This window comes from Haemaphysalis longicornis, unplaced genomic scaffold, assembly GCF_048455015.1.
Source record: "Haemaphysalis longicornis isolate Haplotype H1 unplaced genomic scaffold, Haemaphysalis longicornis Haplotype H1 scaffold_3, whole genome shotgun sequence".
Lineage (NCBI taxonomy): Eukaryota > Metazoa > Arthropoda > Arachnida > Ixodida > Ixodidae > Haemaphysalis > Haemaphysalis longicornis.
The window spans coordinates 46,771,403-46,788,534 of record NW_027526335.1 but is presented as its reverse complement, the minus strand read 5'-3'; the positions used below and the strand labels follow the sequence as shown (position 1 = coordinate 46,788,534).

The window sequence follows — 17,132 nt, the reverse complement described above, 5'->3', positions numbered from 1 at the left end:
CGGCGGCGCCAGGATTCGAGCCAACGTACACTACGGCCGCGATGGGAGGTGAGAAACGCTCTGCCAATTGGGCCATGAAGTCAAGCCCGGATACCTGTACAATGGTGGCTAGTACGAACGCGCCTGTGTCTTTCCCTCCTTCTCCATTCAGCTAGTGCTGCCGTCTAGGAGAGGTGAAGCGAACTAGGGCGTCATGATGCTAATGAGCGCCGATAGTTGGCGCCCCGATAGGGCAGTGTGTAGCAGCGTAAGCTGCTCTGTTAATCCGTCCGCCGCTTATGCTGCGGGGATGATGGCCCCGGGCACGGTGGAGGAATAACTTATTCCTCCCCCCTGGATTCCTCCACCGTGTCCCCGTGTAAGAAAACTGTTGCATTAAGGCAGGAAGGAAACCACGTCGACTGGCGACTGTCGCTCTCCTGACTGCTTTGGTGCGACTAGAGACACGCCAGCGATAAGCGGAACGCGTTCACGCATTCACAATCCAATTACGCTACGAACTCTGCCTGTCCCGTTCCCCACGCTGAACATGTCGCAACGCAAGCGTCTGCCATACACGGAGCACGAACGAAGTGGTCGCACGTTTGCCGAAGCGATCAGCCATCAGGACGTCGCTCGCCAAGCACACCCACAAGACTGCTGCCGACTCGCAAGTCATGCTCCTTTTGCTGTAGCGGAGCGTGACTTCACCAAACGATTTGCTGACAACCCGTTCGGTTTTGTTGGCACGGTTCGCGAGCGCCTGAGGTTTCAATCGAATTTACGCAATGCTCCGGCGCGTGTAATTCAGTGTCTAATGTTGATGCGTCTAATGGTGCCATACCGACGAATTATAAATAGCGATGTGCAAGTTCATATCAATGCGCAATAAACATTCAACCACTCATGTGAAGGCACATTTGACTTCCGTGTTTTAGCGATTCCTATGAAAGAGGGATCAGCCACATTTTTTTTTCGTTCTCCCTTTCCCCCTCACAACCCTGACACCAGCAAACCAACTTCCTTATCTGACAGGGATAAGGATGGCATAAATGGTCTGACATAAAGGATCTGTACTATTCGTTGCCCCAGGATAAGTTAATGAAGTACGAGGAAGAAACGGTTACTCGAGATAATGAAGTTGCCTTTAGGAATCGATGTGGGATGCCTGTGGAATCGTTTCTAGCACTACTCGTTTTTTTTACTTAAGCAGCACCTTTGTTTGCTTTAATGATGAGGTGTTTGTTCAAGAATACGGGGTTTCTGTAGGGTCGAAAATCGCCCCTGTGTTAAGTTCCATTTTCCTGGCTAAATTCGGCCAAAAGCTTGAAGTGGAATTAAAAGAAATGGTGGAAAGAATCTCCAGCTTCGTGGATGATTATTTGGTTATTGGCAGTTACGGAAAGGTAGGCGCCTTTAAAGATGTTGTCTTGTCATGCTTCAAGGAACACAGGGATGGTTCAAACTTCCCTTGCGAAGTACCCGCAGAAAACAAGCTGCAGTTTTTAGTTTCGACTATCTTTTGCCTCTGACCACACATGCCACACATATGCACCCCAGTCCGAGAAACCTCTTTTAAATTTTAGATCGCATTCAAAGCTTGTAAAAAATAGCATTGCTCTCTGCTGCTTTAAGTCTGCACTTTCAAGCTCCTGCTGTCACATGATGCGTCAGAGCCTTGAAGAACAGGTTGCTACTCCAAGCAAGTTTTCCGCCCATATCAGTTCTCGCTGCGTGCGAGAAAGCTTTTTAAAGATTTTAAATCACCTCTGCAATATGAGAAGGTTAGGCACACGAGGATGAAAATAATTGTAATACCGTGCGTTCATCGGTTGTCACATCGTATGAAGAAGATAGACAGAAAGTATAATGTAAACGTTTTTTCTGCAAAACGTAAACTGAGCCGAGTGTGTCCCAATGTTGAACGCATGTACGAAAAAAAAAAACGAAATAAAAGCTCTGGAAGTAAATTTTATACTATGAACCATACTCCCCGATTTCTATAATGAAATAAAAATGTGGTTGATTCCTCTGTCATAGGAATCGGTAAAACACGAAAGGGAAATGTGCAGCGAAATCAGCTGCAGCGAAATGTGCAGCTGAGCATGATTTGCGGGTCGGCGATTGTCTTGTGGGTGTGCATGGCGAGCGACATCCTGATGGCGAGACGTTTCGGCGAAGCTGTACTGGCGTCATTTCTGTGACGGACATGACGTCAGTGAAATCTTGGTGTTTCGCGGCATAAAACACTTTCGTGTTCAAATATAAAACCCGAAAACAAACAACCCTAACCATAGTACTCTTTAGTACAAATGGTTGCTTCCCCGCAAAAAGACCCTGTGTGCAGGGGTGCACCCTTTACAGGCCACTTGCTTCGTTGTACTGGCGTCATTTCCGTGACGAATATACGTCAGCGACATTTTGGTGTCATGATCATCATCATCATCATCATCATCACCACCACCACCATCATCATAATCATCATCAGCCTATCTACGCCCACTGCAGGGCAAAGGCCTCTCCCATTATTCTCCAATTACCTCGGTCCTGTGCCAACTGTGACCAATTTATCCCCGCAAACTTCTTGATCTCATCTGCCCATCTAACTTTCTGCCGCCCCCTGCAGCGCTTGCCTTCTCTAGGGATCCAATCTGTTACCCTTAATGACCAGCGGTTATCTTGCCTTCGCATTACATGCCCTGCCCACGTCCATTTCTTCTTCTTAATTTCTACTAATGTCTTTAACACCAGTTTGCTCCCTGACCCACTCCGCTCTCTTCTTGTCCCTTAATGTTACACCTATCATTTTACGCTCCATTGCCCGCTGAGTCGTTCTCAATTTAACTTGAACCCTCTTAGTGAGCCTCCAAGTTTCTGCCCCGTAGGTGAGTACCGGTAGGATGCAGCTGTCATACACTTTCTTCTTCAGCGACAATGGTAGGGTGCTATTCATTATCTGAGAATGTCTGCCGTATGCACTCCACCCCATTCTGATCCTTCTAATTATCTCTGTCTCATGGTTGGGATCTAGGGTCACAACTTGGCCTAAGTAGATATATTCGCTTACCACTTGCACTGCCTCGCCACCTATCTCAAACCGCTGTGCTGTCCCGAGGTTATTGATCATTATTTAGTTTTCTGCATATTAATTTCCAGGCCCACGGTTCTACTCTGTTCGTCCAGTGCGGAAAGCATGCTTTGCAATTCGTCCCCCGAGTTACTTAGCAAGGCAATGTCATCAGCAAATCTGTGGTTACTGAGGTATTCTCCATTAACCCTTACTCCCACCTGTTCCCAATCCAACGTTCTGAATACTTCTTGTAAACATGCTGTGAATAACATTGGAGAGATTGTGTCGCCTTGTGTGACACCCTTCCTTATAGGTATTTTACTGCTCTCCTTATGGAGGATTATGGTAGCTGTGGACCTATTGTAGATATCCTCTAGTATTCTTACATAATGCTCATCTACCCACTGGTTCCGTAATGCCTGAATGACTGCTAGGGTTTCGACTGAGTCAAATGCTTTCTCGTAATCTATGAAGGATATATATAGGGGTTCAGTATACTCAACGCACTTCTCTATCACCTGATTGATCGTGTGAATATGGTCCATTGTTGAATAACCTTTACGGAACCCTGCTTGTTCTTTAGGTTGACTGAAATCTAAGGTTGCAGAAATTCTGTTAGCGATTACCTTGGTAAGTACCTTGTAGACGACTGACAGTAAGCTGATCGGCCTGTAATTTTTCAAGTGCTTCATGTCGCCTTTGTTATGGATTAGGATGATGTTCGCGTTCTTCCAAGATTCCGATACCATTGCGGTCATTAGGCATTGTGTATACAGGTTTGCCAGTTTTTCAGGTACAATTTCTCCGCCATCCTTCAAGAGGTCTGCTGTTATCTGATCCTCACCAGGTGCTTTGCCCCCTTTCATTTCTTTCAAAGCCTTCCTTACTTCTTCGGTCGTTACTGGTGGGATGTCTATCTCCTCTGAGCTACTGCCTCGTTCGGCATTATCCTGAATGTCCCGGCTACTGTACAGATCCCTGTAGAGCTCCTCGGCCACTGTGACTATTTTATCCCTATTTGTGGTGACATTGCCTTGCTTATCTTTAAGTGCATACATCTGATTTTTCCCCACGCCAAGACGCCTCTTCACAGCTTTCAGGCTACCTCCGTTCTTTACAGCGTATTCGATCCTCTCCATATTATACTTCCGTATGTCAACTGTCTTACGCTTATTGATTAACTTCGAAAGCTCCGCTAGTTCTATTCTGTCAGCTGCGGTAGAGGTTGTCATGGTTTGCCGTTTCCTAATTAGATCTTTCGTCTCCTGTGAAGGTTTGCCAGTATCCTGTCTAGCCATAGTGCCCCGACTTCTACTGCACACTCCGTGATAATACGTGTAAGGTTGTCGCCGGCTTCCTGTGTCGTAAGCTCCGCTTCTTCATTAAGATCTGAATGTCGGTTCTGCAGCGCTATCCTGAATTCTTCTACTTTACGTCTTACTGTTAGCTCATTTATCGGCTTCTTTCGTACTAGCTTGTTGCGGTCCCTCCTCAAATCTAGCCTAATTCGAGATCTTACCATACGGTGGTCACTGCACCTTGACCTTCCGAGTACTTCCACATCCTGCACGACGCCAGGGTTATCGCATAATATGAAGTCTATTTCATTTTTATGCTCCCCATTCGGGCTCCTCCAGGTCCACTTCCGACTCTCCCGTTTACAGAGGAAGGTATTCATTATGCGTAGGTTATTCCGTTCTGCAAACTCAACTAGTAGGTCCCCCCCCCCCCCCCCCCCCCGCTATTTCTACAGCCCAGACCATAGTTCCCAACTGCCTTGTCTCCAGCCTGATTCTTGCCTGCTTTAGCATTGAGGTAGTCCCCCATAACTACGGTATACTTTGTTTTTACTTTCATCATCATCATCACCAGCCTATCTACGCCCAGTGCAGGGCAAAGGCCTCTCCCATTATTCTCCAATTACCTCGGTCCTGTGCCAACTGTGACCAATTTATCCCCGCAAACTTCTTGATCTCATCTGCCCATCTAACTTTCTGCCGCCCCCTGCAGCGCTTGCCTTCTCTAGGGATCCACTCTGTTACCCTTAATGACCAGCGGTTATCTTGCCTTCGCATTACATGCCCTGCCCACGTCCATTTCTTCTTCTTAATTTCTACTAATGTCTTTAACACCAGTTTGCTCCCTGACCCACTCCGCTCTCTTCTTGTCCCTTAATGTTACACCTATCATTTTACGCTGCATTGCCCGCTGAGTCGTTCTCAATTTAACTTGAACCCTCTTAGTGAGCCTCCAAGTTTCTGCCCCGTAGGTGAGTACCGGTAAGATGCAGCTGTAATGCACTTTCTTCTTCAGCGACAATGGTAGGCTGCTATTCATTATCTCAGAATGTCTGCCATATGCACCCCACCCCATTCTGATTCTCCTAATTATCTCTGCCTCATGGTTGGGATCTGGGGTCACAACTTGGCCTAAGTAGATATATTAGTTTACCACTTCCACTGTCTCGCCACCTATCTCAAGCCGCTGTGCTGTCCCGAGGTTATTGATCATTACTTTGGTTTTCTGCACATTAGTTTTCAGGCCCACGGTTCTACTCTGTTTAGCCATTGCCGATTCCACATCTTCATAGAGGCGTTCCACTGCTTGGTCGTCGTGGCTGGATGTGGGTGCGTAGCCCTGCACCACCTTGAGCTTGTACCTCTTATTGAGCCTAATGACAAGACCTGCTGCCTTTCGTTAATGCTATAGTATTATTCTGTGTTGCCAGCTATGCTTTTATTGACTAGAAGTCCCACTCCCAGTTCTATTCTGTCCTCTAGGCCATGGTAACATGAGAGGTGTCCATTTTTCAGCACCGTAAAGGATTCGCCTGCTCTCCTAGCCTCGCTAAGCCCTATTGCATCCCATTTAATGCCCTCTAATTCCTCGAACAACACCTCGACACTCGCTTCGCTAGATAAGGTTCGCGCGTTAAGCGTTGCCAGGTTCAGATTCCATTGGCGGCCTGTCCGGATCCAGGGAATCTTAGCACCCTCTACTGCGTCACAGGTCTGACCGCCGCCGTGGTCAGTTGCTTCGCAGCCGCTGGGGACTGAGGTCCGTGGGTTAATTGGCGTATTCATGGGAGGTTGTGGCCGTTACTACACCAGGGTGGCCAATCCTGCTCTGGTGAGGGAGTGTATTACCGGCAATGGTCGCCGGGGTCAGGCCGCACCCCAAGCCCCTTCGTGCAATTCCATCAATACGTGGATTTTTTTTTTAATCCGGTGGGAATTGTCCGGCACCGGGATTCGAACCACGGTCCTTCTGCACGCGAGGCGGATGCTCTACCTCTACGCCATCGCTGCAATTTGGTGTATCGCGGCATAAAACACTTTCGTGTTCAATTATAAAACCTGAAAACGAACAACCCTAAGTATAGTACTCTTTAGTAGTACAGGTTGCTTTCCCGCAAGAAGACCCTGTGTGCAAGGGTGCACCGTTTACAGGCCGCTTGCGTCTTTGTACTAACGTCACTTCCGTGACGGATATGACGTCAGCGAAATCTTCGTGTATCCGGGAATAAAACATTTTCGTGTTAAAAGGGGAAGAAGAAAGATGATGGATTATGGGCTGCACAGCACAGACAGCACTAGAAGCCTCTTACCTGGCCCAATTGTTCGAAGGTGAGCGGATAGGGAGACTCGACGGTGCGATTGGATGACAGCTTGCGCAGCTCCTTGAGGCCGAATACCTGCAACGAACGACCAGAGATACTTATGGAACAGTCGCTTGCCCTATTGAGAAGCAGGAGCACTTCCTAGGGAGCCGTAACTGGATGCTTTAAACTCGGAGCAGTCTCTAGGGACCGAGCAGCCCATAAAAATTCTGCCGAAATTCAGAGAATTATCTACTAATGCGTAGGATTCTTATGCCGCCTGTCTTCAGTGTGAGTTTTTTACAGCCAATTTTTTTGTTTTTTTCTAGATCCTGTCCGACCATTCCTCTCTAATTACCCTATTATAACGATTACAGGTGAAACTTTCGCGAAATCCGCATTATTGCGGAAATGCAGTGCTTACGACGGTTCGCCATTTTTCGTAGTTAGTTTATATTGTTATTTTTTAGCTTTTAAAAAGTTATGTCCATTCGCGCTATTATAACGATTACAGGTGGAACTTCCGCGGAATCTGCATTATTGTCGAAATGTCATGCGTAAACGTTTTGCCATTTTCTGTAGTTTTTTGTATTTTTCTTATTTTTTAGTTTTTCGAAATTTTCTCGGACCAATTTTCTCTGTTTACGTTATTAGAAGGATTATAGGTGAAACTTTCGCGAAATCTGCATTATTGTGGAAATGCATGGCATCCCACGGTTCGCCATTTTCCGTAATTATTTTATATTTTTCCTATTTTTATCACTTTTTCAAAACTTTTTTGCGACCAGTTATCTCTATTTACGCCATTATAGCGATTACAGCTACAACTTCCGTGATATCTCCATTTTTGTGGAAATGCAGGGCGTTACACGGTCCTGGCTACTCGACAAAGATTGCTGCGCATAAAAAGTCACCGATTGATTGATTGATTGATTGTAGGGTTTAACGCGCCGACGCAACGCAGGCGATGAGGCGCGCCGTGGTGGAGGGCTCCGGATTAATTTTGACCACCTGGGGATCTTTAACGTGCGCCGAAATCTCGTACACACAGGCATTTTTGCTTTTCGCCTCCATCAGTAAAGCGACCGCCGCGGCCGGGAATCGAACCCGCGACCTCGTGCTTAGCAGCACAACGCCTTAGCCACTGAGCCACCGCGGCGGGTCAAAAAGTCACCGATACCTCCATGCTAGGGAGCATTATATGTAGTACGCCGTTTCGAGAAAATGCAAGTTGTCGCTCCCTTTGTTCCCTGTTTTGTGTCAAGCCTCAGCGAATTGTGCAACCTCGTGCATGAATTGCAGGATTGGTAAGTGGCACTTTTAACAGCCACCAGGAGCGAAACGATTCGCGCACAGTCTCTCAACCAAAAAAGATTTTCCCCAGTCTTCAGCTAAAGGTACGAATCGGTCATTAGACACAATCGTAAATGCCCTCAGCATGCAAAGGTGTTAAATGTCCCCAGGAGGCTGAAATTAATCCGTAGGCCCCCACCACGACAGGCTTCATAGCTCAGGTGCGGCTTCGGCACGTAAAACTCGAGAAATTTGAATTGGGGAAATGTCGAGAAAACTTTTGCTTACGCGTTTCAAGGTTACATTTCCAAGGGCCATCTTCCTTTTCGGCGGGAAGATCACCCGCTTCGCTCTATCTGGAAAAAACTGAGACAGGTGACGACGAGTCAAGGTAAGTAAAAACTGTGGTTGACACCTCTGTCATCGGAATCGGTAAAACACTAAAGTGGAACGTGCAGCGAAATCTGCAGCTGAGCATAATTTGCGGGTCGGCAGCTGTCTTGTGGGTGCGCTTGGCGAGCGACGTCCTGCTGGCGGGTCGTTTCGGCAAAGGTGTACTGGCGTCATTTCCGTGAGGGATATGATGTCATTGAAATCTTGGTGTATCCCGGCATAAAACACTTTCGTGTCAAAATAATAAACCCGAAAACGAACAACCCTAAGTATAACGTACTGTTTAGTACTAAAGGTTGCTTCCCCGCAAGAAGGCCCTGGGTGCAGGGCCCTTTACAGGCCACTTGCTTAGTTGTAGTGGCGTCATTTCCGTAAAGGATCTCATGTCACTGAAATCTTCGTGTATCCCGGAATAAAACGCAAGTCGCTAAAAGTCGTTCGCCAAAACGCGGTCGCAGCCGGCGCCACGGCCGGTGGCGCCGACATGAAACACGAAGTTGTTTAGACAACCCGCGAGAGGTGGTCAGATTTTTTGTCGTCTTTCACTGGCATTCCTACATGCAGAGAGCTGTGGTGTTATAGAGACTAAAACATGGTTGCAACAGCCAGCGGATGCAAAGCCTGAAATGGGGAGGGGGGCAAAGTAAGCTGGTAGAAATGAATCTAAAATTGATCGCCATGGTCGACGTCGACACGGATGCCATCAAAAGTCACGTGACCTCAGCGGCGGGACCTGCACTGTGTGGAAGCGAGGCGAGCCGTTGCAGGGTTGTCTGTCGGCTGTTTCCAAGGTTAGTCTCGATTTCCGTCTCCGGGCGTTTAGCAACATTCATCATCATCATCATCACCAGCCTATCTACGCCCACTGCAGGGCAAAGGCCTCTCCCATTATTCTCCAATTACCTCGGTCCTGTGCCAACTGTGACCAATTTATCCCCGCAAACTTCTTGATCTCATCTGCCCATCTAACTTTCTGCCGCCCCCGGCAACGCTTGCCTTCTCCAGGGATCCACTCTGTTACCCTTAATGACCAGCGGTTATCTTGCTCTCGCATTTCATGCCCTGCCCACGCTATATCGCTTAAACTTCAAGCCGCGAATCACCGTTTTATGGCTTGGTTCTTTTGATATTTCTGAAGGTCAAGCTTATTCTTTTATGGTCACTTTCCGAGCTGTGCGCTCGTGTTTTGCATATTTACAATACTCTAAGCCTTTCATACAGTCCTTTCAATAGGGGGCCGTAGTCTATTTTAGACTGCTTTTCCCCTCCTTCCCAAGTAATTTGTCCCTCCTATTTATTATGTTTGTTTACCACAATAATACTATGATCTTCACAAATAACGAAAGTGAGTGTAACATCGCGACCACAGTCTCCGTCAAGGTACTAAATGCGGGCATTCACGTATCCCGCAAGGATCACCTCTACTGATTATCTTAACTCATAGTCTTAACCGATTATCCTAACCGCACGAGCAAATCGATTATCCTAACCACACGAGCAGTGTGTGGGGGCACACAACACTTCACTCCCTGATTTAACGCGTTGTTCTTTCCGTTTGCTATTGTAAAACACGGCCTTACGTATATTTTTAATTAAAAGAACGTTGCTTCGGTTGGTAGACATCTTGCCTTAAACATGCCCGAAGTTTCCTTAGCTCTTCAAAAAGTCAGCACGTGTGACTTATGCCAGTGCTTCTAGTAGTTTAAAACGTTCTTACATATAGCTACCGCTTGTCGAAGAGTTGTTTGGATGGCTATGTTCATTTCAAGTATAGACAGTAGACGGACGGACAGGCCTACAGGCCAAAATTATCGCGTTTGGGTCGCCTAACAGAGGCTGTCGTCTTCAGAAAACACTGAGAGGACTCCATCGAGGCTAAAATCTTTGTTGAAAAGCGGCGAGGTAAATAGAACAGAAAGAAAAAAAACTGATTGCTACGGACGGCATGACAATTCACCGTAAGAGAACATAGGCGCAAATTTTTATACCTAATTTCCTCCTTGATGATCTGCGCTTCTTATCACACCTAATCTATGTGCCGCCATAGAAGTGGCAAGCAAGGCGAACAGGCCTAGCTAGCGGTTAGGACACCGCCACGATACTTCGGTGACAAAGCGTGCGTTGGTGGTCATCCTAGTAACGCTAACGCGCGCATGCGCATCCGGGTGACGCAACACGATAGCGGTAACAAGCGTATACTACAACTAACCTGAATGCTCGATCACTTCCTGTCCATCTTCCTGTACAGATATTCCCTGTGCAGATAACACTCCCTGTGCAGATATTTGATCTCCGCTTTCAGAATCCCCTCGCATGGCAATTCCTTGCACAAATTTTCTCCACACTCACATCCACTTTTGTGCACGTGGAACTTTTTTCGCGATGAGATTGACATTGAAGAGTGGTGACAAGCCGCTGCTGCCGCAACCTGCGCCGGTTCGAGCCACTTCGTGGACCGTGCGGGCAGGCACTGCCGACGTGTGTGCGGAGCGTTTCCGCGTGCAGAAAACGCTTCACGATTTCCTGCTTTATCAATTTCCTGCGACCGACGCGCGAAATACAGAAATTTGACTGGGGGATCGTCGCAGCGCACAATGTTGATCGGGAAAGTGAGCCGCAGCCGTCTCTTACACCGCGTTCGGTAGCATACGTCCGGCTTACACCACAGATTGTATATCTACAGTAGATACGGTCATAAAGTCCCCAAGTGGTCAAATGACGGTTCGAAAACTGAGAATAAACTTTAACGCCGAGGATCAACACGAAGATACATTTATAAAGCACGCATTGAATGAAGTATCACTCGCTGCAAACCAACCTCGCAGCAAGGTAGGAACGAGGATCCTATGAGTGACGTCATAACGATCGCGGCACCAGCCTCTCCACTGGTGGCCCTCACAGCACTCCTTGTAATGTTGTGATTGCAAAAGCAGTAGTGTACTGTTGCCCAACGCGCCCTCGCATTATTTTCATTATTATTTCCCTTTCGCGCCTTTTTCTCCTCTCGCTTACTATGGCTAAGCACATAATCGCATAATTGCATCGCTAAGCAATCGTTTGCCACTGCCCTAATTGCCACTTCTGTAATCAGCATTCTCAAATTACTCTTGTATGCGTCAGTACACGTCTCGAACGCACGTTCAAAAGTCGAAGGCCACAACGCATTCACTAGGTAAAACCTTCCGAATGGAAAATGCTGTATATATATATATATATATATATATATATATATATATATATATATATATATACACACACACACACACACACACACACACACACACACACACACACACACACACACACACACACACACACACACACACACACACACACACACATGTATATATATATATATATATATATATATATATATATATATATATATATATATATATATATATATATATATAGCAGGTAAGAAGTTCCGGACTACCGTAGTAATATGTAAAAACTTGGGTGCACACACTGGGAAAACACTGAACAAGGGTTTTATTGTTCCCAACAGTTGCGAAAGAGCTAACGGTAATAGTCTAACCATTCCCCTATGCCTTCTTTGGCGTTGTGGACTGCCGGCATTTCTTTCTGTATTTCCTAACGAGCCCCTCATTTCCAAACCCTATATATATATAATATAAAGAAATAATGGTTGGGAGTCAAGAAAACCTCGGAAAGCAAAGGGGATAATGTGGTAGGTCATAGAAACTGATAAAGAATTCGGAAAGACAGAAAGAAAGGGGAGAAAAAATGCCCGCCGGGTGGGATCCGAACCCACGACCTCCAGAATACCGGTCTGGTGCGATGACCACTACGCTACCTGCGGGGCTATTTTCCCCTCTACTTTCTGGGGTACTTATGTTACGGTATTTTTGTTCGCTGTGCTTGGGGGTGGTAGCCAGCGCCACTCGGACTACTCGGGGTGAAGGGGACCTTTCGAAATTCTTTAATGTTTCTATGACCTACCGCATTCTCCCCTGTGCTTTCCGAGGTTTTCTTGACTGCCAACCCTTATTCCTGTCTTAATTCAATATATATATATATATATATATATTATGTGTGTGTGTGTAATTTCTTGCGAAATGAATTTAGACGGGAGTCGCGAGTCATGTTCACGCATTAAGAAGTGTAGCGTGCTGCCACTTGACCACTGAATGTCCCTGTGACGTGTTCCACGGTGAAGCGGCCAGTAAATCGTCCCAGGCTCCTAGTGTCCACCGGTTCTTTGGTGAAGCTGCGGGCATGTCTACCCGGTTGACCGTCCCATATTTGCCTATAAGCCACCATCAAGCTTTGTTCAAGGATGCCTGGGACTAAGTCAAGGCTTATAGCAAAAAATACTTAGTAGGCATATCACACAGACCTTTTTTATCTACCGAGTCCATTGATTTCTCACGGCGAGTAGCTTTACAGTGGGCATGACAGCAAAATATATGTTTGGTCTATTTAGAAGACGGCTTCGTCCCGATAACAATGATACCAATTTTATCGCAAACTTTAAGCGAATAACGGAGATACTGCGGAAAATAGACGAAGCAGTTGTGTACTCTCCAGCTCATTTTCAGCGGCGGCTCTGAAGTCGCAGAGCTTTTTTTGTGCGATGTGCGGCCGCCGACCAAAGTAAGCCTAAAACCACTAAAATAAGCTACGCTTAAGAGTAACGATACTGGCGCGCGGCGGCAGCCATGTTGGTGCCACACGCCAGAGTGACCGGCTTTATGCGCACTGTTGCGGACGACATAGACGGGCGGAATTGCGCCGGGCGCCGCTTGGTAACCAAGACACCTGTGTTTACTTTTCGAGGATTTCGAGCCTGCACGCCGGTGGGACAAGGTCACTCTGGGTTACGCTAGCGTATAGCTTATTTAATGGATCTAGTTTACGCCACAGTTGCTCTTTCGCAGCGGGAAGCGAAGCAGGGGCTTTCCACCGTCCGGCCGGTTGAAATAGCCCGGTACAGAGCAGCACGGCATCGCTACTCTGCCTGGGGCTTAAAAAAGCACTCTCAACGGGTCATACAGCCACACTGCGCTCCGAAAATTGCGATTTATCGAATAACGCGCGCACGCAGCCACGCAGAGGCACCAAAATCTCAGCGCCCATGGGTCTTTCGGGGTAAACAAAGGTCACGTGATGCGGCTCGACCAATGGCCGCTGTCGGCGGCATACAATAATGAGAGAAAAGAGTGCCGATACTCTGAAACCTGGTTTAGTGGTTCCACCTCAGCCAAGAAACATGACCGGGCAATTGAAACGGGGTCTACAGTAAGGTTTGATCGTATTGCTTCAGTTCTACCGAGTGTAGTAAAGTGCTGGCCAATATTACGTAATTGTAGCGCGAAATTTAAAATATCTTTTAATATTTGAAATGGGGCTAGGTGAGTTACTAGAGGCTAGTTCTTTCGAATTGAACAAAGTTGGGCGTTGTCTTCATGCCCCATTTAAGCAAAAGATTAATTATGGTTTGCATCGACTAAGAAATCCTCAGGAGAGTCTCTTAGCTTTCTTTTAATGTGAAATATGAAATGTGTCGAACTATTTGCCCTGCGGTTAGCATCAATCACGCGTGTTGTTCACAATGTTGACATGAATTAGTTGCCCCTTCACATCTAAGGGGTTCGCTTCTGCTCATTTTGCATTCAACGCTCTGGTACCGGCCCATTGCCGGTATTGGACTAACCTCGCCGATGACGTCACGAATGACCTTAAGCTTCTCGGTAGCGTCGCCCGCCTCGTTTATTGGAGCGTCGTAATCGTAGCTGGTGATCTGCGGGTGGAAATCCTTGACCCAGTTGGCTGGAAGCGTACGAGGATCCACAATTAGAGCGCATCGCGGAAAATGAAAATTACTAGAGCAGCCAGTACACTATACACCAGTCATCTTAGAGCGAAATCTCTACTACACTAAATTTTTCAAGGTCATTCATTTGAAGGTCGCAATGACCTTAAGCCGCTAGCGCGCAATCTGCGCCTTTCTTGTCGTTTCACTTGCTAGCAGCTTCGCTGCTCGGCTACCACGTGACTAGGCGCGGGCGAAAGGGCTGGTTCGCAGGCTCCTTACCGCCCATCGGGGGCTCTCCACTCCGGAGCCCTCCACTACGGCGCGCCTCATCGCCTTCGTTCCGTCAGCGCGTTAAACCCCGCAATCAATCAATCAATCAATCAATCAATCAATCAATCAATCAATCAATCAATCAATCAATCAATCAATCAATCAATCAATCAATCAATCAATCAATTAATCAATCAATCAATCAATCAATCAATCAATCAATCAATCAATCAATCAATCAATCAATCAATCAATCAATCAATCAATCAATCGTCGCACCAGATACGCCTTCCTTTTCTGCTTTGTTTTTGTGGCTCTTTTTAAGTTGCTATAGAAAGCGGCCATGGCTCCAACTGAAGGAGAACCCGGCAACAGCCGCTACATGGCATTAGTGACGTAATTCGAGCCGTCGAAGAATGTAAAGACCGAGAAAGAGAAAAATCTTTTGAGTGAGTTTACAAGTTACCTGATGGGCATAGAGCCGTAATTCTTGGCTAAGGTACTTTGAAACCCCCTAATCTAAGCACTAGGTGTATTGGGTGACTACGTTCTGCAAGCATTTAAGATCTAAAAAAAATTGAAGAAAGTGTTGCAGGGTCCCTTTAACGTCCCCGCTTTCACAGATTCCCCTCCCCTCTTCCTTTCTCACGACTACCCGACACAGACAGACGGTCTTGTCCTCTCATGGGTACAATGCCGTCTTTTCTAGTTTGCTCTCAGTGCAAATGAGAAACAAAAAAAGTAAAAAAAAATCATTACAAAATTTCAGAGACGCAGCGGGGCGAGACGTCTATGCGACCTCGCACAGCGTTTACATGCGAACAATATTGCACGATCGTCATGGTACGATCGTCATGGCTCTTCAGATACGTTTTACTTTGAAGACGAGTGAAATAAAATCGGTTGTATCTGCACGGCTATACGGGTGCCGTTAATGTTAAAGTGATGGTCCGCCCAGGAGCCATGAAATCCACACGCGTATGCAAGCCGCAGATGCTCAGGCACATTTTACTACGTGGCTTAAATAGGATTGATTTAGGGTTGATTTTTTAAACTGCTCAACTGAATATTGCAAATAACTGAAGCTTCCTCACCTCATAAAATGTCAGCAGCCTTCATGTATGCTTTAAAAATTTGCCGTGTACAGGTTGGCGTTGTGCGTTATCGAAGTGCTATGACGGGTGACTCACACCTGTGCTACGCGGCCGTTTCAAAGGCCTTCCGAAGACCGTTGAACCAATTCAACCGAAACCTCAACATCAGCATCGCCACGACGTTGAGGTCGGCTTAATAAAGCCCACCTCAGAAACCTCAGCTCAACCTCACCGCATCATTAAACTCGCCCAAAACGAAGCCGGGCCTTCAAATAAAGGACACAAGTGCGATTTCGTGACGTCAAGTTAATGCTAAGCTATTTAAAGCAAAGCTTTCTAGAAAAAGGTTCATGGTTTGGGCCTGTTGGTGATGCATAATGGGAACTGAAAGCGCAAATTATCCACAGACAAAGAAAGGAGACAACAGGACGAGCGTTAACTACCAAGAAAATATATTTGAAAAAAAAACCCAATTTATACATGTCACGCTTTCCATTTGCATGCCACCACACATGCGCAGAGACACTTAGAATCGTCTGAGGACATCTTCAACATCTCCGTATGTTGAAGATGTCCTATCCTTAGAGCCGAAGTTTGCTGTGGAACCGAGGCGCTCGGCCCCTGAGTTACCGTAATTACCCGATTCTAACGCGCACCTTTTTTCCGGAAAAATAGGCCGAAAAATCGCATGCGCGTTAGAATCGGATACGAAACCGAAACTGCCGAAACAGCGGAAATTTCGTCCCACCCATCGCCATCGCCATCTCAAGATGGCGCGAAAGCCTTTAGCAACAATTTTTCGAACGCAGGAAGCATAGGCGCCTAGGCTTTTCTATCGGCGTTCACACAAATCGTCAAATCGTTCCACTTGCGCGCTTGATAACAGCAATGGCAGCAGCGGCTCTCACGCGTTCAAAACGAGCGGTCGGCTGAAGCGTGCGCCTCTGGAGAAGCTCGCGGGGTGGGCGTGCGAGGCGTGGGCCACGATCCCATCGACCATGGTTGAAGGTTCGTTCAGATGTGTGGTATCGCGAACACTCTTGATGACACTGAGGACGAGATAATCTGGTCAGCGGAAAGCGACAAGGAGTGAGATGAGTGAGGTTACTTCGGGAAATAAATCGCCCATTTCTCTCGCATTCGTTTGTCTGGGTCACAAAGTTCCGTGCGCGTTACAATCGGAGGTGCAAGTTTTTTCGTTTTTTTATATGAAAATCGGGTGCGCGTTAGAATCGGGTAAGTACGGTACTTTCTTTGGTGCATCACGTGTCGCGGCATGCTGCTGACAATGAGCGTGACCGATACATCTCTGAAAGCGTTGACGAGTTGTCTCGCTGCAGGCCGGCTTCCGCCAAGTTACCCGTAAAACGTGCTGCTACATTTTTTAAAGACCACCGCATCTCGGTTGTTCCCGCCGACAAAGAAGGGGGGGTTTGCTGTTTTATCTCACGACCTGTTTTGCACAAAGGCGGATGCGGCAGTTTCCTCTGTTTTTTGGGGTTCACGATAATGTTGTCATTTCTAGAGTGAAAAGTGAAGCCAAGAAACTGTGTAAAAAGCTAAATCTAGGCATAGTTGTCAACGGCATCGCAAATTCAAAGACAGATTTTCTTGATGTGTTTTTCAGTGCCAAGACGCACAAATCTGATAGACCAC

At 46.8% G+C, this 17,132-nt stretch overlaps 1 protein-coding gene across 1 annotated transcript in view; it reads right to left on the bottom strand.

Annotated features, from left to right (window-relative positions):
• The window catches only part of LOC144175207 (beta-galactosidase-like), a 49,561-nt gene that overhangs the window by 8,411 nt on the left and 24,018 nt on the right, over positions 1-17,132 (bottom strand). The window contains exons 9-11 of the mRNA XM_077704310.1: positions 14,011-14,126; positions 8,229-8,306; positions 6,657-6,743 (exon numbers count right to left, since the gene is read on the bottom strand). Coding sequence (XP_077560436.1) covers positions 6,657-6,743; positions 8,229-8,306; positions 14,011-14,126 — 281 coding nt within the window. The remainder of the gene's footprint in view (positions 1-6,656; positions 6,744-8,228; positions 8,307-14,010; positions 14,127-17,132) is intronic.